Genomic DNA, 24,080 nt, shown 5'->3' with positions numbered 1-24,080 from the left:
CTCCCCCTCTTGATTTTAAATGAATGACATTCTCTGCCGATGCCAAAGGTGGAAGATATTTTGCTTTCTGGCAGTGGCTCAGGAAAAAAAGAAAACAGACGCGACGGTTCGACACTGACCTTGAACTAACAACAGAATTCCCAGCAACATCTCACAACAAACACCGAAGTTGCCTATTCAAGTTTTTTCACCTTCAAGCTTACATAGACAAATCAATGGGGGGGGGGAGGGGGGTAAGTGCATAGACGCCAATGCCATTGCGTGTTAGTTCACGCTTGCAATCCCCAGGTGGCAGCACGCTATGCATAACCTATCCAAATGAGCGATGTGTTTGATCGCAAGCACGGCCTGTGCTGGTGGAAAGTGGTGCTTGGTGCTGGCAAGTGACAGTCAAGGCGGCCGCGGCATACAGACCAAGTTGCGGAGGTTCGACTCCAGGTTAAGCAAGGTTAAGGAAGTTCCTTCTAGCCGTAACGATGGAGATATCGAAGCCGGTGCCAGATGGTAAGTGTCAATAGGCGGCTATTTATATCAGCTGTTAGTTCGTTGCCAAGAAATATCGAACGAACGTAATGCGAGTTGGCGCTTGACTTGACAGTTTTTGCGGCCTTATCATGTTCTAAGAATGTCCATATCCTGAAGTAATTGTTGCTATGGTGTTAAAAGAAACATAATTGTTGTAACACAGTTTTCCAACAAACTATAAGTGAACAGTGACTACGGTTCTTCATTAGCGTGCAAAATTTGACATTATCCGTTGTCTAGTGCGTTTAAACCTAACGTTCAATTAACATTGCATACTATAAGTGATTGATTTAAATTAAAATTGTGAGTGCGTCAGCATTTAGCTATTTTGAATTTGCTCCCGTCATATTATACGCTTCTTACTGTAGCTGATATCAACACATGTCTCCGAGGCAGTAGCGAAACTAACATGCTGTGCGCCCCCCCCCCCCCCCCCAATGCAACTTTTAGTTTTGCGTCCCTACTCGTTTTTTTCAGTAAAGGCTCTCCCTTCTAGAATATTAATTCACGCCTACATTTATGTTAGATATGTACAAATATGAAAATTCATACATGTAATTTGAATCAATGTAAAAATTGGTACGAAAGGTTAAGACACAGCAGACAAACTGTAAAAAAGTATATGTTATTATTATTATGAAAATACACTGTTACTACAAAAATTACGATTTTGTTAAATACCCATTACCAGTCCTCAGCATTTTTTGATGGAAGCAAATTCTTATGCTATTTTTGTCATGCCCAGTTTTCGAGCCCGATTGCTTTCGATGCTTAATAGCGTCAGTCCACTCAATCTCAAGAAACACACCTCTCAGCTGAGGTAGTATGGTCAAAATACAGCATATAAACAGTCCATAATCAGGAATTCTACTAGCCAGTATGTCACAGGCTGCTAATTTAATAATAACTAATTAACTCAATTAACTCAACTGAGCTGAGCTTAGCAACGCAACATCGAAGAATCTCTCGCCTCACCTGCTGGGCGAATTAAACATTACATGAAATATAATACGGTCAGGATAAGTGCCTAACAGTCGGTGTTACCGAGAATAAACCTAGGAGGATTTGATTTTAAATACCTGAAATGACGTTACATAATACTACGGTGTTTCTGAATATACACATATATTAAAGCACAGATAAATACACATTACATCTTGCCCTCTTTCACTCGATCTCACATTCATACTCTCATTCCATGGCATATGGCGACAATATGACAATTACAAAGGTTAGATTAATTACTACTTTGACCATACTCTTGCTATGTCTTGGCTACATTGCCTTTTACAATTTATCGTTTAGGATTTTAAGTATAAAGTGAATAATTGTTCCTTGTGCGAACCCCTTCTATCTTTTCTGAAGGTATAAATATATTCAATGAACTATTGTTTGCCGTTAACATTAACTCTGATCTTTAACATCTTTTCCGCCGGAAAACAGATGTATAGGGATGCCATAGCACTGATTTAAGTTAAGCAATGATTTGATTCACGCAGATTCGCGGTAGATTGTCGTCATCTCTCTCACACACGCACATGGTTGGATCTTACCTTCGCTGCATTCCCTCTGACCTGGGTTGGGTGAAAGTGGTCCTACAGTTCTGGAAGACATCCGCACTCCAGTGTTGCACTTCACGGTTATCCTGGTTGGCGAAAGTTGATCAGTCGGCGGCTCCATCTGGCATCATCGGATCCTGGCTTCACTCGTGCACTTCGCAGGGACGTCCAGGACGGTACACGTTCACTGTCGACTCCATACGACAACTTGCGCAATAATTGGTCAGTTCTTCGCGGTCACACGTAAGTACAGATACGTGACTTGGGCGATGAGTCGAACATACGCGATGAGCCATTCGCGGTTTCACATGGATATCAAATATTATTAACTTTCACTACTTAGGACGTTGTTTCGGACGATTGACACGGGTGGACGTGTCTGGCGTTATTCTCACATAACCACACGTATGTGCACGGATGCGTTGACGGTGAAGGGAGTAACGACCCCCTGGTTCTATTCTGCTCTACTCCATGGCTCTGAAACACCCACTCGAGGAAAAACAAATCCAGACCTCGAGTCTGCTTGCAACTCGCAGCTCGGTCGCGCGTAGCTCACACTCCGGTGGCGATTGTAGGCAAACTGTGGCAAACTGTGTCAAATCATCCCTTTTATTCCAGATTTGAACGTAGTGACGCGCTACCCTCTATGATCGGTGCTTGTTTATTGTTTCTGGTGCTTTGACCGTTGTCCTCCTATCCTGGTCAATGCTCACTCCGGTCCTTAACCTTTGGTAGCAGCCCCTCGCGCAGAGATTAGGCTAACTCTTCCTCCATTGTATTCAGTCACGAAAAGCAAGGACATCTCAGTAGGGTAGCTTCTCCCTTTCAATTCAGCGATGAATCTTTAATAATTCATAACTCCCGTAGTTCTGTTCTGATTAGGCTCAAATCTTGGAATCAGTACTTTCATGATGTGTTCTTCCGCTGGTTAAAATCTCATCCAATTCGGTCCATTGGTTTAGAAGTTGCATTTTTCTTCTTATTCCCATAAGAATGCATGTAAATCCGAATTCGGGCGAAAAACGGTGGTTGAGCAAGCTAGTGTTGGCTAAGGCAGTTCGCTAGACACCTGTATTCGCGACGGATATTAATATTACCAATTGCAATTAATTCCTACTAACGGGCAATTAGATTAATTACTTGTCACTCAATATTTGACCGTTATAAGTATTTTGTTTTTTCTCAAGAGGAATTTTGCAACTTCGCTGACGTTCGACATGTTTCTCCTTTTGGTTCAGTTGACACTCCGTTCCGAAAACAAACAATTTCTGTAGCTACAGTGCAAGAGACATCATATTCACATTTCTCCCGGAAATTAGTAGCGGATTCCACTAACAGTCTGTCGGTGTGTTCCGTTAGGACTTAAAAAGGTGTAGCTTTCTATGGTTTGTTTCATGCTCTCAAATCTATTGTTTACTTTACTTTACTACAATAGCAGAATATCTAAAGCACTGTAGGAGAAAAGTGCATGTTCTTGCCTGTGGTCAACCCTTCGGCGACGTAATCAATTACTTGAACTATTCAACTAATGAAGGTTTTCTTCTAATCTGGCAATTTACTTTCTACTTTTCTAGTAAATAAAATATGTTTGGTTGAAAATATATTTTAACGCCGAAAGGAAAATTCTTCTGAACTATTGGTCTTTCTTAATTTATCATTCTTACTGCGCCCCCGAAGCCCTTGCGCCCCCCCCCCCCCCCGGGGGGTTGCGGGGACGTTATTTACGCCACTGCTTCGAGGAATAAAATCTAATTACACAGGTTAAAAGGTGAGGCTGTAAAAGGCGCACAGCCCTCATAAGGACAAAACACAGCCATACAGATTCTTACACTAACCGTAGGTCAGACGCCAGAGCCCCGTTAGCTTGCACGATTGCAGTTACCCAGGTGTACTACGTGCAAGTGAGGTTGACATTTTGGCTGCCTCCTCAAATGGTCACCCCTTACACCCTATACTGTAAGTGAACAAGTTGCGAAACCAGTTAAAAAGATATAGCGTTGTTAATTTCTGCAAAACAAAAGTTGATAAATTCTGTGTATGTGTGTATGTGTGTGTGTGTGTGTGTGTGTGTGTGTGTGCGTTGGTTTACCCGTGTAAACGAGGACTTCCATGTGTTAACACATCAGCAGTCCGAGGACATTTTTTGCCGACCGTAGATGCGAGGACGTCCTCGGATCGTCTCGACAATATATTCAAGCATCCCAATGCTTTCTCAGTCTGTGGTCCTTTTCCCAGGCGTGGCTCGGAACGTAGGTCTGGTGTGCCTGTAGCGATATACACACTCACACAAATGTCCCTATATTAACGGTCTGTAGGCATAAGTAACACATCTCGGATTTCACACTCGGCTCTCCTCAAGGTCACGAAAGCCCGCCAAGGGTCCGGGGCGAGAGGGGGTGAAGTCCTCGGACTGAATGTCGCGTGCTCGTCACAGTACTTCTCTACCGCCCCCACCTCCTCTCCACGCAGGGGACAAAGACCTCCCAGGGTGCACCGTGGACATGTGTTTACTATAATTCCCCCTCGCTTCTGGGAAGAAAGCTTCCACCGAGTCCATGCCCTTTCAGGTTTGCCTTTTGGTCATGTCGACGAAACCACTAAGAATGACAATTTTCCAGTTTTACTTCGCTTTGTAATCTGTACCATGATTTTTAAAATCATTTTCCCTTTTATACCCTTCTTTGTTTTTCTTTGCTTTTCACTCAGACGCATATGAATTATTCAATTGGATGACACACCAAAGAGGACAAAAACATTCATAACTTACCACTGGTTTCAACGCTTGATTCGTAGCTCATTAGGGGCGTAACTGCAGGATGGATGGAATGACAAGAGTCAGGGGTCGTCATATGAAGTGAGCCAACCCGCTTTTCTCTCGCTATTTATGTTTCTTTCTTCCCTCCCTTCCTTCCAATAAACCATTTTTAACCATTCAATTAAATACATAGCGCATGAGTTCTAATATCTTACAGAGGAAAATCACTTTCCTACATCCAGTTTTCCGGAAAATTGAAATTAATATAATCTATTTTTGGATATATTATATTTTCAGTAATGTATTTTTCATATGCGTGGCATAGAAATCAATTCAGAACATCTCTTTTGCACGTAAGTGTTGAAAATTCAACGATCTTTCAATTTGCGAACAATTTGTACAAATCAATTGGGGACCTATCTTGAAACATTGGCAGGGGTCTCTAAGTTTGTAGTTAGGCCTCTGTAACTCGTACACTGTACACTTCCATTTCTTCGTGTTCTATATCGTTTTCGTGTTTAGGATTTAATTGTTCTTACTATCCTGCCGACAAATCAGGAAGCCAAAAGCATATATTTTTAGTAATTCTAAAAATTACGCCCTACTGTGACAGTAGAAGCTAAACAAGTTGCAGCAGCATTTACAAGGTAAACGCGATACTCCACAGGCCTTTATCAATCGGAAATATCAATATTTAACTCTCATTTCAGATAGACAGACGAGCAGGTCGATATATTATATCCTATTGTAGAAAGTGATACTATTTTTAGTTCATAGAATGTTATCTCTGTATCTGTAATTGATTCCGTTATTTACCTGAAAGAAGGATCGGGTGTGCCAACGAGAACATCTTATCTAATGAAGATTATCAAGGGTCAATCGAGAATATACGAATATATAATGCATCATGTTCGTGTTCAGGAGGTGTTTCAGTATTCTAAATTTCAAAATCAGAAAACTAATAGTTTCCGCGATATTCAAACGTTAAAAATAACAGTTGTTGATTTTCGGGGGGGGGGGGGGCGTCATCGGCCTTGGTGAGCGAGAAAGGTGAGAGAGAGATATTATAGGAGAGCTAAGCTACATTGTGTTCTACAAATACGCAACTATACCATACTAACTGAAATATTCATATTTGTTCGATACCATGTGTAAAGATCAGCGCTCGTACTGAAAAATTGTTAGATGAGAGAAGTTGTTCTAGCCTTGGGGGTATTCTTTGCATAAAATATTCTATTGAGGAGGGGAATACAACTCCCCGAATACACTTAGAGCATTGGTAAAGATATAATAGCAAACACATTTATATTTATATACGTATATGGATATACACTAACACAGGGTGTCGTTGTGAAACACCGACATCCTTCCACAGCATGTAAACGACATCAATGTGAACGAAATTTTTCGATAACATTTTGTTCGTTGAGGTCTTATTTTGACAGTACGAGCCCTCAAAATATACCACTTTTATCCTGTATGCTTACAGCCATGAATCACATGCCGATGCCACTAACATTTTTTCTATTGTAAAACGACAAAATGTTTAATACGCTACTGACAGACAAGGAAGGATAGCCTCCAAGATATCAATATCTCTTAATAAAACTTATAAAATATGTAACGTAAAGGTATCAAACACGTTAAGCAACGTACGTGAATTGAACGAAATTTAAAATCAGGAATGTCGTTCTGTCAGATTCTCTGCTACCAACAGTCAACAAGGGGGTCCAATAAGGAAAAAAACAGGGAAAGCTGGAACAAATTTTATTATCTTCATAAAATGGTTCTTAACAATATATTAATTTTGCACGCCTGTACCACCCCAGATTTGGCCGCCATCTTGGAAATTGGCCCTCAAAATAAGTTTTTTTTTCCAAATATCTAACTTGGAAAGCATTTAGAGCAAAAGAGGTTATAACAAAAATTAATCTACATACAAATCTCTATAAAAAGGTTCTGTGCATTTTTCTTCTAGGATGCGCTGTTTAGGTGCTAGATGAGCTAGAAATTTTGAGTATTTTTTTCCGCGCCGATTTGGAAGTGCGGAGCTCGTGGAAACATGTTTTACATGAAGTTTTGTGGTAATTCTCTTCTATAATACTAGATTTTTTACATTTGTTCTTTCTCATAGAATGTCATTTATGGGTTCAATTGCTTTTATCACTGCATGCAGTACTTACAGGATATAGTTTAGCGTCCCTGAATGCAGGAGATAATATATTTTGTCAAAAATAGAAGATAACTTCAAAGGAACATATTGACTTGGTCCGAAAAGGTTATTTCACAATAAAACGCCCTTGTAATCAAGGGGTTCTGTATTCAATGCCCGGTGGAGGCACATTTCTCAGTGGTTTGGAGCGCACTATAAACTGTAGGTCCAGTCCCGATTGTCTATCTGTGCATAAAGTAAACTTAAAAGAACAATTCAAACCACAATAACACGATCAGAAAAGGTTTGGTCCGGGATCTTGTCAGATATGACGATGGAGCCGTCCGTGATGCGCTCCAAGAACAGTTGTGGGGATGGCAGAGGAATGATCAACTCAATGCTAACTAAGTGGATTTTTGGCATGTCTACTAGTTCACAGATAGGCAATTGGGAAACTGTTTGGGAAACCTGATGGTAAGAGACCAGTAGGAAGGCCAAGACGAAGATGGAGGGATAACGTTGCGATGGACCTAAAGGAAATCTGTAAGGATGGGAAAGATTGATCTTGCCCAGGATAGAGACAGATAGAAGGCTTGTGTTGCTGCAGCCATAAATCTTCGGGTTTAAGAAGGCTAGAGAGTTAGTTAGTTAGTTACCAGTTCACAGATAAAATGGATGAGCTGCATGTCGATGCACGAAAGTCTCGTACATAAAGAGATAAACAAGACTCTCGGTTCTTTTGTCAGTGATTCTCATCTTAGCCACCATTCCCTGCTTTTGATTGATTGTTTTGATTGCATTTGAGTTTTAAGTCCACTTTATACACAATATGGCTAATCGGGACTGGATTAAAGTGGGATTCGAACAACTATGTGCCTCCACTGGGTATCGAACCGGGGACCCCTTGATTACAAGGCGACAACATTACCACTACGCCATCGTGGATCCCTGCTTTTGATTGTATAAAGCCAATAGTTACAAGATTAATAGGGAATAAGAAAACCAATCCTTCCAATGCTCACGATGTTGGAATGTCTTCAATGTTGAGCATTTGGCAAATGTCAAGTTTGAACAAAATGAGAGAGATTCACAGAAGCGATCACTTCTGAAGTAAAAATCAGAGATGCGTTGTATCCAGTTTTAATTTAAATAATATTTTACTAAAAAATCAAGATCAATTCAGAGAAAACTTTAAGTACAAACTTGCCCCGTACCCCTTATAGCTGATGAGGTAAGGATGTGGAAAACGAAGAAGTCTTATCTTTATGATCTCTGTGTAGCACTCTCTGAAAGTATCACAACAGACAAGAAACTGCACAGTCTGAACTTCTTCGCATTATATTCTGTAAAAGCCTTAAAAGTTTCATAAGGGGCCTTGTAGCTGTAGGAAAATTGGGCTAAAGTGTTCAATGATCTGTGAACATTGCAAAATATTCATGTGTTCAAAATCTGACACTGTTCTATCCTCTGTCCTCGGAATCTCTGGAGCAAGGTCGCGTATTACAGTAGAGTAGGGAAGAAAGCGAGTGGGCGGAGCGAAGCAGTACACGCTCCTGTAAACGGCTAGTCCTTTGTTATTTTCCCACGCCACGCAACCCCGTTTCCTCTCACGTGTTCATTCCTCGAGCCCTCTCGAGTTACTACTTGCGCAGAGACTTGTTTTCATTCGCTGGCTCCATAGATTCCCGGGACAGAGTATAGAAGAGACGGAAGCTAATCTTAAGAGATAAATGCAACTTTTCGAAGCAAGCTGCACGTGTCGCTCCAACTGCGCCAAGTTCTCAATACCGTACATCGTAGCACGTCTGTTGTTCGCGCTTGCACGGGGAATGTTTTACTATAGACTAAAGGGGGACATGTCATCATCACTTCGGTTTGAAATCCCTGGGTAGATTATGGTCTGTAACTTTTGCTTCGATCTGAAAGCTCACGACAACTGTGATGATATTTTTCATATTTATTACAAGAATTCTTGCTGGTAAAAGACAAGGGATGGTTTGGTTTCTAACAGTAGCAAGAAATACAGACATTATATTCATTTGTTTTGTATTAAATACTACAAAATTATTGTTTACGAGTGATTAATATACATATATTACCACTTGAAAATACATTTTCAAGAAAGTCCTTAGAACATTTAGAATAGGTATTTTAGTACCTATGCAAGTTACAGTGCAAAAACGTTTCCTTGTCTTTCTCTCTTGCAAAGTGGAGTGAGGAAAAAAAAAGTAAAATTTCTCGCTCATTTAGCACCCAAAAGGCGCATCCTAGAACAAAAATGCACAGAACCTTTTTGTAGAGAATTTTATGTAGATTCATTTTTCTCATAACCTCTTTTGCTATGCAATGCTTTCCAAGTGAGATATTTGCAAAAAAAAACTATTTTGGGCGCCATTTTTCCAAGATGGCGGCCAAATTTGGGTTGTAGAGCCGTGCAAAATTAATATGTTGTTAAGAACCCTTTCAGGAAAGCAATAAAATTTGTTCCAGTTTTCCCTGATTTCTTTCCTTATTGGACCCCAAAATCATCCCTTGTTGACTGGCCTATGATCCCGCTTCATGTCTTTAGTATGTTGGCATAGATGAATGAATCTGCAGTGCATGGTTACATATACACAAGATAAGAATATTATGTTTTTCGAGGGCTGGTGGATCTGAAATAGGTCCTGAAGTAGCAATAGTTATTACGGAAAATTGTTGTCTTGATATCCTCTACACGCAGCCAAATTTCGTTGATGGTTGAAGGGAAATTGAAAGGGGGTAATAATTACGCAATATTAATAACTAGTGTGCAGATTTTTGCCCATTTGCCTTTTCTATTCTTCTATAGCATAACGTAGGCTTCAATGTTTTAAGTTCGTTTCATGGCGTTTCTAGTTCAAGAACGCATTTTCATCCTGCCTATAATTGCCTATTTTTTGGGCTAGTGCCTATTTTGCTTAACCGTGCCTGAAATGCCTATTCTGCAATTTCTGCTTACTTCGGCTTCCCCCCCCCCCCCCCTTTGACTTACCCTGCATTGAAGAAGGCAAGCCTTTGTTTAAATTGAACTGACTGAAATCTGATATTCGACAGATTTGAGGGAATGTCAGATCTTTGAAAATTCCAAATGTCGCTTAATCAGGGTAAGCAAACTGGAAATAGGTTGTTGACTCGTACTCCGACAAAACCCTGTTTTATTTCAACTGGAAGCTTGGAGGAGTCACAGTACTCATTTGTTTTGTTGTGCTTGTAAAAGGATATAAGGTGGCTACGCTTCAAATTTGTGAAGATATCCTTGGTTTCAAAATACCAAAGGACTAGGCGGCCCAAGGTTCCGCGTGCGATTCCTGTACTCGGTATTTCAGCAATTTCATTTAATGATCCTCCATCCTCATCGTCGCGATTCAGTAAAATGGCGGAAAGCAACGTAATATAAGAAGCATATGAAATAACGGTTCACAAAGAGTGACAATTTTTTAATGGCAGAATGTTTAGCCAATTTTAGTGCAATTTTTAATTTTTAATTTTAGGATGCCTTTTAAGTGCCTATTTCAGTGCTTTTTAAGTGTATTTTGATCCTTTTGGGCGCCTATTTTTCTGCCTATTTGCGCTATTTCTAGTGCCTACATATCCGCACCCTATTAATAACTATGTGAGTTTTAGTGTATAATTTTACGAAGAATTGAAGGTGTATACATATTCATTTTTCAAAATATAAGGGCCTCGTGCTTCCTAACAACGGCTCTGGCATCGGGCACTGATGTAAGTCAGCCATGTCAAGCTCGCGGCCCGCAGCATCTCTTGATGAGGCTCGCCTTGGCGCTACCTACATTTCATGCGTAGAGGACTATATATACCGGTACAATTGAAGTTACCCCGTTTTTTTTCCTCATAAAGCAAGCGTCGACTCATCGAAACTTCACCAGATTAACCTATTTCCCTACATTCTTGCATTCCATTAAAAGGGGAAGGAGGCTGCCTATTAAGCAAGTTTATTGACAGGTTGGTTCTGAAGTATAGAAATATCTTGCTGGCTGGTGGAGACGAGCAGGGACACTTTCTGTCGCCAACGAGACAATTGCGAAGGTTTTGGCTTGAAGAAATTTCAGTTTCTGGAAAAGTTTCACACAACCTTGCCGCTGCGTAATACTTGTGGGTAGTAAGAAAATTACTATAGAAGAGGAATGTAGAATTTTTCAAACGAAATAGCAGATTGCATATTTTTGTTGTGAAAAGTGTTGATATTTTGTTTCCTCATAACGTGTATTCACTCAAAAATATTTCTTTGTTACGAAATAAAGTTGTCGACCGCCTTGGTTGAGTGGTTATGTTATCACAGTGTCGCGGTGCGACTCGACTCGAGGGTTCCCAAGTTCGAATCCCGGCCTGGATATGTGTGTGTTCTTTGTGAGTGCCCTTTCTTCCATTTCATCATATTGTCACGCATCATCGCCGTCGCCGTTAGACAAAAGTGACACAAAAGCGATGCTAGATAACAAAAATCGAAATAAAATCAAAGGCTAAAGTATCAGAATTACAGATGAGGAGAGGATTGGTCACTTAACAAGCTATGTCAAAACGAAAAATTGAAATCATAATTTTAAGTTGTTTTTTTTCTTCAAATAGATGAAAGTATGAACGTCTGTGGGCTTGCTCAGTTAGCTGTATTTACTCGTGGATGCGAGTCTCATCTCAGTGTGACAGAATAACTGCTTGTCATGATTTCCCTCCGTGACACAACAGAAATATTTTCATTGACGTAGAGATCATTTAGCAAAGATACAGTATTCCTTTATCTAAGTTAGTAACTATATATTTTACAATTTACACATACAAGTTATAAGTAACTTAAAACTTGATTAATTTGATTGTTTATTGATTTCTTTATTTTACTTCGCTTTTTGCTTTTGGTTAAACACGAAGATATGGATGAGCGATGATATGATGAAAGGGACTCTCACAAAAACATTGATGCCCAGGCCGAGATTCGAACACAGGACTCTCAGCGTCGTAGCGCGCTGTGCTAACCACTCTGTCACCGATATCGGCATTGATGAATTTGAAAACAGGGTTCAAGGCTTCAAAGGGGAATTTTCTTATTCGCTAATTCCTTTTCCTTTGATGGTGCGTGTGCAAGTTCCGACCTTGAAATGGAACTTTTTTAAATACAACGCAACTCCGCATTGAGAGAGAAATATCATTACAAGGTTAGCGTTTCTAATTTTTCTTATATCTCCCAGAGCAGCATCCTCGAATAAGTCATTTTGATGCTGGAATTTTAGTGATGTTGGAAGCATTTTCCTTTGTGAACACCTGTTCTCCATTATGAAGATAAATGAAAGAGCCCAACGATCAACAATGATTAATACACATTTGTTGCATGCATTAAGAATTTTCCACTCACAAAAAAAATAAAAATAGTACGGACATTGGGACATTGAGAATCTGGTTTCTAAAACAAAGTGTCCAATCTGTGGGACATGAAACTAGAATTGTCCATCTCTTTTTTTTATTTTTTATTTTTTTGATGTTTTCAGCAATTGTAACCGATGTACGCTTGAAACAAACATAAAAAATACTTTCACTAACTGCCAAAATATACTTCAGTTTGATTTTATTTCAATAAAATATATAACCCCACACCTCCTATACGCCTTCATAGCGTGGGGGAGCACTTTACTTTTTTTCCTTTTTATATAAGAACTAAAATTAAAATATTTTCCTTTACAATTAGGCTACATACGTGCGTAATTATGGAGTCATTCAGTTCTAATCAGGGTTATTTGTGAAGGGGTTAAGGGGGAATTTTTTCTTCTGGTTGTTGCGTCCTCCTCCGGTTGCTAATTTTTAGCACCTGAGGGTGGGGGCTCTCGATATATTTTATATAATATACCGATGCTGGAACAGTAATCACTAGAATCCTCCCGCCTGGGCCAACCTCCAAGATATGCGGCCCTACTTACAAACTGAATTTGACATGGTTGATGTGAGTGAAAGTTTCTTTCCTCTTTTGTTCGTGGATTCGCCTCTGGCCTCACCCTCGCCATCCCTGTCGAAGCAAACAATGTGTTACCCTCGACAAGGGTGAAATCCCAAGAGCAACACACATTGGCCTGGCTTTACGATGGGGGCTTCCCACAACAATTGCGCTCAAGGTTACCAGAAGAGTATTCCGAACGAGCCTAGTGTTCCAAGGTCTGTGGATCACCCATCCATGTTGATTCAAGAAGTATGTCACCCATGCCAACGGCCATACCACGCATAATGAACGGTCGGAAGAAGGCAAAAACATGGCTGAATATAATTCCAGCGGATATGGTTTTGTTTTATTTTATTTTTACCTACAAAGGATGTTGCGAGGGAAGTTTTCTATTTTCTTCTTCTTGCACAAGTATAGATTTTGAATCGTTTCTCTAATCAACATAAGCAGGAAAACTAAATAGGCAACGGTAAACTGATTTACTAACAAATTAGTAGTCCGTTGGGATATGAAAGACTTGTAGCTTCCATCGTCTGTCCATAAGGGACAATAATATATCTTACATGATCTACTTGTAATGGCACGAAAATTCATTGAATTCAGAACTTGTATTTTTCCGAATATAAAAATGTCTGCCATTACTTTTCCTTGAAAGATCTCCCCTTGAAGCTCTGTTCTCCGCACACCCTATACGCCTTTATGGCGCGGTGCAAAGCACAGGGGAGCACTTTACTTTTTTTTATTTTTTTATTTTTTACTTTTCCTCAAGGTGTCCGATGAGAAGAAAATCCCTTCTTATGGACCCTCGTATAAGAACCAATGACAGATCTTAAATTAAGACTTGATTTTAGATTTTACACTCTCATTCTGTCTTCTTGAAACTGGATTACGCTAAGAGAAAGTAATTTCCTATTACCTATAGCCTCTACACATTGATTGTCCGCTATTCATCTCCAATGATACGACAATGTCAATTCTATTTTCCAAAGTTGTAGTAACTATTGCAAACACTGTGATGCTAGTTGCATGAGCTTACGAAGTCCTCCCCCCCACTCGCTCCCCAATTCTTAAATCAATAACAGGATCGATGCCAGAAGGCATAATGTCATGTAATCAAATATTCGGAAGCATATTAAGATAATATGATGTAAGGTGTCTAAGACAATGTAACCATTTATTGTATTAAGGGTAATTCAAATAATACAAGGAAAGAAGATACCTGTTTGAGTATCTGAGACTCCAAGGGTGATCGATATGAATGTTATGGTTGGATTGTAACAAGCACCAAGGTAATTAAAGTGACTAAGAGAAAGGTTCAATTAAATTTTGGTAGTTAAACATTAAAATTGTAAAGAGGACTAACAGTTTTCAAACCACATGAACCAGTGGCTAAGTCAGGAATAAATTACCAGAGCGGCCAAGAGAGGACCAGAACGGCAAGTGAAGGGGAGGGAGCACAAAAAATATAGTAAAAAGTCTATTTTTTTGGCTTCTCTACCTTCATGCAGGACTGTGGGATATGTGTAAATACATCCCCGGTGCATTGAAACTTGCCCCAGACGCACACGAGACAGAGGATAGGGCTCCACATATTCTCGGCCATTGCCACAGTGGATATTTTTGCTCCATAGAATTTATTATTTATTTGAATTTAATCTTTCCATATTTTCACAATTATATTTAATATTCTTCCACTGTTTTTAGTGCAACAACAACATGACATCCACTTCAAACTAGCTACTTTTACTTCATTTGGGAGGAGCTGCATATCCATTAGGTGGACCGAAAGTTTACTGATGCGAACGATAGACGGGAGGGGAGGGAAGGGTGTCTGAATATATTTTTTTCATGGGAGTGAAACGTTGCAATCAGACATATTAGCCGATCTACTTTGATTTCCAGGGGGTTCAAGGCAAATAATACATAAAAACATACTCCGGTTAAGGATCACCATCATTATTATTGTACGTGCACGAACAAATAAATAAATAACGGTATTCTTTGTTTCAGCAATAATAGGGCAAGTAATGCATATTAAGTTGATATGAGTCAGAAACATTTGTATTGTGAGAGCAGCGAGCAAAGAGACAACAATATTAATGTATTGCTGTACTAATACTTTCAAAGTAATAGGAGGTTCCCTTACAAAGGTTTGTATTGCGAGAGGAGTAAGCACAAACAAATTTGCTGAATTTAGAGTACATTACTGATCTGCTATCATATCTACATCAAATACCGAGCTTCCAATCTATGGTAGCAATTACATCCACGGTTTTCTTAAAGTTACTTTGATCTACGCTGCGAGTTTTGAGTCAGGAAAAGTGGGGTGGGGGGTGGGGGGGAGAGGAGGTAGACGTGTGTCTGGCGGTTTGTGGCCAACCCTGGCCACCCCTTGGCGTTGCCACTGATATGAACACTACGCCACCCCTCCCAAATACACTTATCGCTCACCGAGAATACACATACTTAACATGCTATCATTACGCATCGTTCATGCACCAGCAAAGTAGCAAATGCAGTTAAGAAGTGCAATTTTACATCACAAATTGCACAAGGAACGTTTCTCCAAAAGTAAATAAAATACCAGAACATTTCATCCAAAATTATCCATCACTGGTTCGGAAGAAACAAGATAAAAGAAAGGGACTTCGGTCCCGAGGTAACACCATTTCCGATGAGCGTCGTACCAGGCTGCACAGCATATTTCTCAGCAACACATTAGGCACATTACTCTTCACTCTGAAACTTTTCTTCCACACTTTAGTACTAGACCTTTCTCGACCTTAGTTGACTGATTGACTGGGTTGGTCTTTTAAGTTCACTTTATACACAGTAAGGTTAATCGGGACTGGACCTACAGTTTAAAGTAGGATCCGAACCACTATGTGCCTCCAGTGGGTATCGAACCCGGGACGTCTTGATTATAAGGCTACTTGGATTGGATTGATTTGGTGTTTTAAGTCCACTTTTTGCACAGTAAGGCTAATCTGGACTGGACCTACAGTTTAAAGTGGGATCCAAACCACTACGTGCCTCCACCGGATATCTAACCCGGGACCCCTTGATTACAAGGCGAGGACGCTACCACTGCGCCATTGTGAGGCCCTCTCGTCCTTAGTGATAGACAACAATTCTTGACTACAAGAATAATTTCTTCTGGACTTTCTTGACCTACTTGTTGATTTCTTGACTTTTTCTTGACATTGTTGACTGGTAGACACCCTGTAAATACTCGGAAAAAGCCGGAGTGGTAAATGCAAAAAAAAAAAAAAAAGGTAAAGGTAAAGTGTTCCCCTGTGCATAGCACTATGCCATGAAGGCGTATAGGGGGTGTGGGGGTAACGCCTCAAACTTTCTATGCAAGCCCCATAAAATGACCCGCAGTTGCCATTCTTTATAACATTGGGTTCTAAGTTAAGAAAATATCTGAAATTCTCCTTTCCATGTATTATGATATTAATGCATCATACTCGCTATTTTCAATCTGTTATTTACTGATTTCAATACGCAAATACATAATAACAAATATAATAGTAATAACACGACAAATTATCCCTACCACTGAAAGCATCCAGTTATTAATTTCCAGCCCCTCCAGAAAAAAAAATCCTGCGTACGCCAGTGCTTACAGTACATTTAAACCATTCGTTGTTACAAAATGGGGGTTTACCTCTCTACTCTTCTAAACTACGCATTTTCGTCTCAAAGTTTGTTACTAATTTATATTCCAAGCAACATGCTAAACTTCGAATAAGACAAAAGTACTGTAGTTCCATTGCTTCACAAACGTCTGAAGTCCGTGTGTTATTTTTTAAAAAATAATTTGCATTGTTTCTAAATGATCAAAACAATATACAACATACATTGAAAATTATAATATAAAATTTGAACAGGTTGATTATTTTTCCGCCTCCGTTACGATGTCATGAGTGTAGCAGGCTTCGACGCCAGAGGTTCTCTGTCATGTTGGAATCCTGGGGGAGGTATTGGATTTGTGTCTATTTAATGATGTTTTTCATCGCTTCATCATTCATCCTCAGCTTGCGATTATCCCAGTCCTTTTTCGCTTGAAGCGGGCGACAAAGGCAGTGGAAGGACGGACGAGATGTCTTTCGGGGGGAATGGTTGGCAAAGGGACAAGTTTAGTGATGACAGTTTTATGAGGGTCGCGTCAGCCCCAGGTTTCCATTGCCGAAATACTATATACAACACCTTTGCTGTTTCCTGCGTGCGCTTGCTGTCATGGTCATCAATCATCAACCTGATTTCCTGCATTTGCAATATATCATAATATTATATAAAGAAAAAACCATTTGAAAGCTCATTCAGTACACAATTGAATCGTTTATTTAAGAAACCGCTTATCGACCACTTTTGGCCAAAACGACATTTTTACAGTTTCATTTAGCTCTTACCAAGATGCATGATTTGATGTAGAAACCGCTCATATAACCGCATCCGTAACGAAGGCAAGTGGCCTTGAAATATCCGTTTACTGCAGAAACCCCTCAGGCGCCGCAACATAGAGGGTTTCTAGAGTAAAGATGTAACTCAGTTGGTACCAACTGATTCAATCGGACGTTCCGTGCAGTAGGCAATACTACGTACATTGTATCCAAGAACAAGTGTTCTCCTGTGGAGTGGTGTGTTTAACATTGTCGTGAATTCAGTGGCGTGCCCAAGGGGAAGGGGGGGGGGGTTGGTGGAGGTCATGCCCAGCATTCAAGAATAAAAGAACATCAAAAGCAGGAAAAGATGGCAAAATGAAGGCTGGCAACTAAACAAATGTATATAGAAAATCCTGAGCACGCCACTGCGTGAATTGTTGCTTGACAAAGTTTATCTTCAGCTAAATTCACCAAAAGCCAACAGGAAAGGTCCCATAATCAGGAAGAAACTGGACGATATTCGTAAGTTGCTGGATTACACACGAGAATATGACAACTTCTACTACAACATTCTGCTGTGGCCAACAACACATGCTGAATGCTTCAACTTGGTCTAGGACAGTGGCGTAGCAGCCGCCCCCGCAAAAACCCCGCAATGCTGGGGGGGGGCGAGTTATAGGGGTCCCACTATATAATCCCGGAAATTCAGCAGTTACTGTCGCTTATTTAAAAAATGGATTTACGAAACAGAAAGTTGGTTCCCAGTAACATATCATATGACGACATCTGCGATAATAAGCAGAGGGGCTCGGGCAACTTGACATTATGGGTCTCTTCCGAAAATCAGAATTAAGTTACTTGCTCATAGATGGCAATCGGTAGGAATATTATCTCATCTCATACCTATATACCTACGTGGTTTTCGTAATAGTAGTGTAGTGTAGTGTAGTGTAGTACAGTTGTGAATCGAGTAGAAAGATTCAGTTGCTCAACCGGTTGATGTCTTATTGTTACACAATACCTAAACAAGCAAACTTGATAATTTATGACATTTTTATTACCAGTAATATTACGTGATATTTAAAATGTAACTTCCTACCAAATATTTTCAAGCCTCCCAAGCCTCAGTATGAGATTGAAATAAGATAAATTTCCCACATTGTCCACACCTATTACATTTTACTTCAAAGGGGCCCAAAAACTCGGGATGTTGAGCCCAGGGGAAATTTTCCCTTTGCCCTTAGGTCCAATAGCCCCAATTCCGCCACGCAGGGTATACAACGTATGCAGTACTCGAAGTGCTCCAATCGCTCCAATAGGTATTTCATTGAGTGACAAATTTTCAGTGAATAAGTCCAGTCGCTGCTTAATTTTCTATCTCTCAAGACTTGAGTCCGCCTCTATTTCTTAGCAGCAGATTGCAATTGACCCGAAGATATTAGGTCACCATTGACAATGTAGAGGTCCAGTTCAATCCCCGTAACTGAAATGATAAGTTTGCTTGAGTATATAACTGACTATTAGTATTAGAAGCGTAATGTGAAGGCTCTTACGTTGAATCTTGGCCTGACATAGCCAGAGGATGGCTTTTTGGGCTGAAGGTGCATCCACCTCTAAGTCCAAAAAAGGAGTGTTTACTTTCCTTTAAACAATTTACCCAAAAAGTATTTTTTTAAATATATGTGCATTATATGTAACCTACATTAAAGAAAAAAGCTTCGAACAAAAAATACAAAGGATCACGAACAAAATAGTTGGCTATGTGAAGCCTCCACCCTCCTTAAAAAAAAAAAGAATCTTGGCCTTGCCACCGCGTTAAAGTAAGAGAAAATATTTCTAATTTCTTCATCCAGTTATTTATGAGAGATTCAGACAACCCTGATTTAGTTTCGACAAATTACTAAACTGATATATAGCCTAAGTTGATGTCGAAAAATTGGAAGGAAGGGTTAATTCATTTTACAACTTTGGGGGGGGGGGGGTGGTAACTATTGTGCGTCTGTCTCAGGCCCGTAGCTAGAACTGACCTCCAGGGGGGGCTTATGGGTATCAGGTGGGGCTTTGTGAACCAAGTCCATTTTTCAAAAGTTCAATAGTATTAAATGAAGGTAAATTATGTGTGTTGGGGGTCATTAAGTTAAATTAAAATATAAAATTTAGAAATATCATACGAATACTACAGTTTTTTTCTATATATCTTCTAAACATCTCTTGAAGTGCTAATGACTGCCACTGCCACAATCCCTTAACACACTCTCCATACTATTTTTCATGATACAAATATATTTATCATATGTTAAAATGTACAATATTCACTTCAATCATAGTGCCTACCGTACATTCCACCCCCGCCCAAAGCAATAAAACTTGGGATCTGTTGACATTTGACGTAGATGCGGAAGGAATGTGGATAATGACATCAAAGTCACAGATTTCTGTTAAACGAGAGGCTGCAACAGGGGCAAGGAAGGTACAGATAAAGAAGGATCCTTATGAAGGAACATTCTAAAGTCTTGAGAATCTTCTAAACACTTGCCGCTGCTTAGACTTCTGCTCATAAACAAGATGAACGAACGAAGTTGTGAACAAAATTATATATTCTGTCTAAATTTTCGCTCTTCACCTCAAATTAGAATACAAAATAGTTTTACCTAATGTCAAGGGACTGGCGGCAGTGCCAAGGGGGGGGGTGGCGACCCTGTTAGGGGGGCTGAGCCCCCCTGGCCCCTGCCTGGCTACGGGCTTGGTCCGTCCCACTCTGGCATCATCTCGATGTTCATTCTTTTCCACTGAGGGGGCCCCAATATTTTACTTGCAGGGGAGGGCAGAGAACTGCGCTACGCCACTGGTCTAGGAGAAAGATTAGGTACGTTAGATTACTACCTATTTTGTTCTCTGAAAATGTGAATTTTTTAACTGATTACGTAGAAGATTTTTTTCTTTTGTTCCCCTTAAGTTTAGCTCAAATAATTTGAATAGCTAATGATTATTATGAAGAAAACAATACATTTGTGTTTTCAACCTTTTTCATTTTTCTTCACGCTCATTTATTTCATGAATCAAATAAAGTCTTATTGTGATTCGTTGCGATTTTCTCCCTCCATAAACAAAAAATAATAATAAATGAGCATTATAAAATCTCGCTGATAATGGCGCAAAATAAATGTACAGAAGTGGTTCACTGAAAAAAAAACTGTGAAATTGGAAAAATAATTATTCCCCCACTACTTAATATCGGAAACATTCAAAAACCATGTAAATGTCTTTGGACAATGGGACTTAATTTTGACCAATTTATTTTACTGCGCTCAAATATTATATGGGACAATAGCATTTTTTTTGTTTTCTCACAAACGATATTTGTGGAAATGGGGGGTTTCTGAAATAAACTATTCAATTTCTGTCTAGGAACATAAACAAGATTTATTAGTTCCTCTTGACAGTAGTGTATTTGAAGGAAGGGTGTCGGGATGGGATTTTTAGAGAAACGTTTCTAGTGCGAGCGAACTAGTAAAGAAAACTTCTATGACTTTCTTAATTAGCAAGTCAGCTGCAAAATTACTCAGGGAACTTATTTTTTTAAAAGGGAGATAAAATACAATGAAAAGTGTAACGAAAGGTGACCTAAGAGAATTATAGCTGAATGAAAGTGAGAATGCATAAATGCATTATCTATTGTTCTTTTATGTCTGCAATGTGTCTGTTGTCAAAGGGAAATAGGAAAGAACATAACGTTTTTTAATGTGTTTAAGAGCCATTACTTTGAAATTCGAACCAAAAAGTTATATTTGGATAGTTGTATTTTTTGTTCTCCGTGATTTTTTTATATGTTGAAGTAGGTCATGAGAAATGAATTTTGTGGAATTTTCAGACGCTGGAAAAATTTTCCCTACCCTGTAGAAAATGTCAAAGTTCAAGGTCAAACCGTCCACTATTCATGAAAAGTGAAACATGAGTACGTTTGGAGTGCTGTATCTTTGGAAAGCAACAACACCCCGAACTTTTGTTTTGATATAATGTTAGTATAAGACTGTTTGTATACATTCAATTGTTTTGATGGGGTATTGTTGCTTTCCATTGTTATGCGGCAACAAAGAGGGTTCAAAATGCAGTTTTTGCCTGTTTTCGGCCCTTAATATCTTGGTTAAGTAACACTACCCCATTTTTTTTTTACTGGGCATGGAAACTCACTATTAGGGCAAGCTACCTGATATAGCACATTACTTGGATATTGACGCAGATTTAAACACTCAAAAACTGCGAAATCGGGAACTTTAGATTTAGGCTTATCTCAAAACAGCGGAAGGGTAGCAAAAAACGTGGTATGCCATCTTATAGCTGAATACATGTACTAACACATGGAAATAAAAAATCATTGGGGCTCGTCCCATTTTCGAGAAAAAAAAATTCAAAATGTTAAGAAATGTCAATGTAAATTATCACGCTTCCTCTCCTATCAGAAAGTGGAACGGCCATTTCTCCTCCATTTCTTTGTTCCAAATGGAACACTCCATGTCTTGAAAAGTTGTGGGATAGTTTTAGCTTTTATTTCTTTGATGGATAACGTAGTGGTAATGTCACCTCCTTGCAATTAAAGGGTCCCGGGTTTTATGCAGGGTGGAGGTAGAAGTGGTCAGGATTCCACTTTAAATTGCAAATCCCCAGTCCCGATTAGCCATCTTGTGCATAAACTGGGTTTAAAGACAAAACTCTAGATACAGTGACGTAACAAGGATTTACGGAATGGGGGCACTTATACATTTATACAATAGTCAGTCATCATTTCGCCACCTTTTTCTGCTTTGACATTCTTTTTACTGGGCCAAAGGGGGATAATAATCTCCTCCAGCCCCCATTTTTGCACGCCACTATATATTTTTTTGGAATTCATGCGATGACAGTATGTTTGTAAAAGATGCTGTATCATTATACCAAAGAGAACAGAACTTTCTTGTAAAAGTCTGTACTTGTAACAACATACTGTGTGAGAGATTCCCAAAATAAACCAATATCAATTCAGGTAGGCATAGGAGCGGACTTCCTTGCGTAGTGGTTTTCAGAGTACGCTACGATGCCAGGGGTCCTGAATTCGGATCCCTGCCTGGTGTTGATTGTTCTTTGTGAGTGTCCCTTCATCAATTTCATAAATCATCACTCATACTCACCGTCTTGATTAGCCAAAAGTGCCAGAAAGGCGACGTAAATAACCTAGTATCAAGTAATCTCAAATAGATCTAGGAAAAGCAGGTTTAGGTTATTTCCATCATCTTAATATTGTTCCTGCAAAAAAATCAATTTATTTTTGTCATAATCATGGCCATTGTTTCAAAGGAATTTAAAAATATCAGACAAAAATTTATATTTTCGGGTGCTTTACCTTGCAAGCATAATTGCGTACTCCAGATGCGCTTCGTTTTCTTTGGATTGTGGTGCGGTGACCAGTTTTTTTTTAAAGAAAAAATAACGTGTAAGTAGGGAGGAATCCAGAATTTTTCTAGCAACATGTTAATACAACCTCAGCGACAACTGTTGCCTTTGCACACGGACATTAGATTTTGATTTAGAACCCATTTGTTTTAGTAATTCCGTTTCACTTCTTTTGAGTTTTGATTGAGTTGGTGTCTTGAGTCCACGTTATGCACAGTAAGGCTAATTGGGACTGGTTTTATAGTGGGATCCGAACCACTATGTGCCTCCATCGGGTATCGAACACGAGACCCCTTGTTTACGTTTCTCTTCTTTTGACTGATGCCAAGTACGAGGGACGATTATTGTGTTGAGGCAAGGAAAGAAATGCATGCTTGTCCCAATAGCCAGTCCGTCCTACGGCCGTATAGTATTTTTCACATCTTTGGTACGGCCTTTAATAGTTACGTACACTCATTGAAATGCGTTTGTAATCACATGTGATTGAAAAATTCAGATGTTTTTCACAGCTTCTAGAGTTCCGCTTCATACTCGTCAATGTTACATTTTATTATTATTACGTGCCATAATCCAACTTGTCAGGTGCAATCTTCGAAATTCGAATATCCTTGAAGATTGATTGATTGATTTGGTGTTTTAAGTCCACTTTATGCACTGTAAAGCTAATCGGGACTGGACCTACAATTTAAAGTGGGATCCGAACCACTATGAGCCTCCATCGGGTATCGAACACGAGACCCCTTGATTACAAGGAGACGACACTACCACTGCGAAATCGGGGAGCCCCTCAATCTTTCAAATAAAAGGTCAAGTAATACCCAAGCTAGACAGAAATTAAGAAGTAGGAGTTGTAATGGTCGGGTTGACCATTACTAGTTTTGTATTATTGTATTAATTAATTGCCGGCCAGCTACAAGGTGTAGTGGTAAGTAATATGTTTTCCATGTGTGTACTTCTATGATATTATTACATGTAAGTGTATGTGCTTAATGAATTGTGATTTTTGCTGGATATTAGATTCCACTGTTTTTTAGCTTCCCGGTTTGGGGGAAGCTACGGGGTTCACGTTCACGGACGTTTACCCCGACTATGAAAAAGGGCCAGTTGGGCTTTAGGAAAAAAAAACAGTTCTTCACTACCTTCACAACGACGAAGACCCTTCGAAAGTCTTGTCCACTCAGGGTGGCTAGACTGAATGATTGAGAAGAAAATGCAATACTTGGCAAATGAACAGCTTCGAGAGTCTTAGTTTTAGTACACTTATGGTGGATAGACTGGTGACTGAAATTAATGTATCATTTGGCCAAAGAAC

The 24,080-nt window shown here is 39.5% G+C and overlaps 1 protein-coding gene across 1 annotated transcript in view; it reads left to right on the top strand.

The window, feature by feature from the left end:
* Positions 1 to 302: 302 nt before the first annotated feature.
* Positions 303 to 24,080, top strand: part of LOC145977934 (synaptic vesicle glycoprotein 2B-like) — a 115,019-nt gene continuing 91,241 nt past the window's right edge. The window contains exon 1 of the mRNA XM_083110264.1: positions 303 to 504. Within this exon, the coding sequence (XP_082966390.1) occupies positions 477 to 504 (28 nt within the window). The 5' untranslated portion in view covers positions 303 to 476. The remainder of the gene's footprint in view (positions 505 to 24,080) is intronic.

The sequence above is a fragment of the Lepisma saccharinum genome, chromosome 24 (assembly GCF_977018435.1).
Source record: "Lepisma saccharinum chromosome 24, izLepSacc3.1, whole genome shotgun sequence".
Taxonomy (NCBI): domain Eukaryota; kingdom Metazoa; phylum Arthropoda; class Insecta; order Zygentoma; family Lepismatidae; genus Lepisma; species Lepisma saccharinum.
Note: the sequence above shows the minus strand (reverse complement) of the source record. Positions and strands in the feature narration are given on the sequence as shown.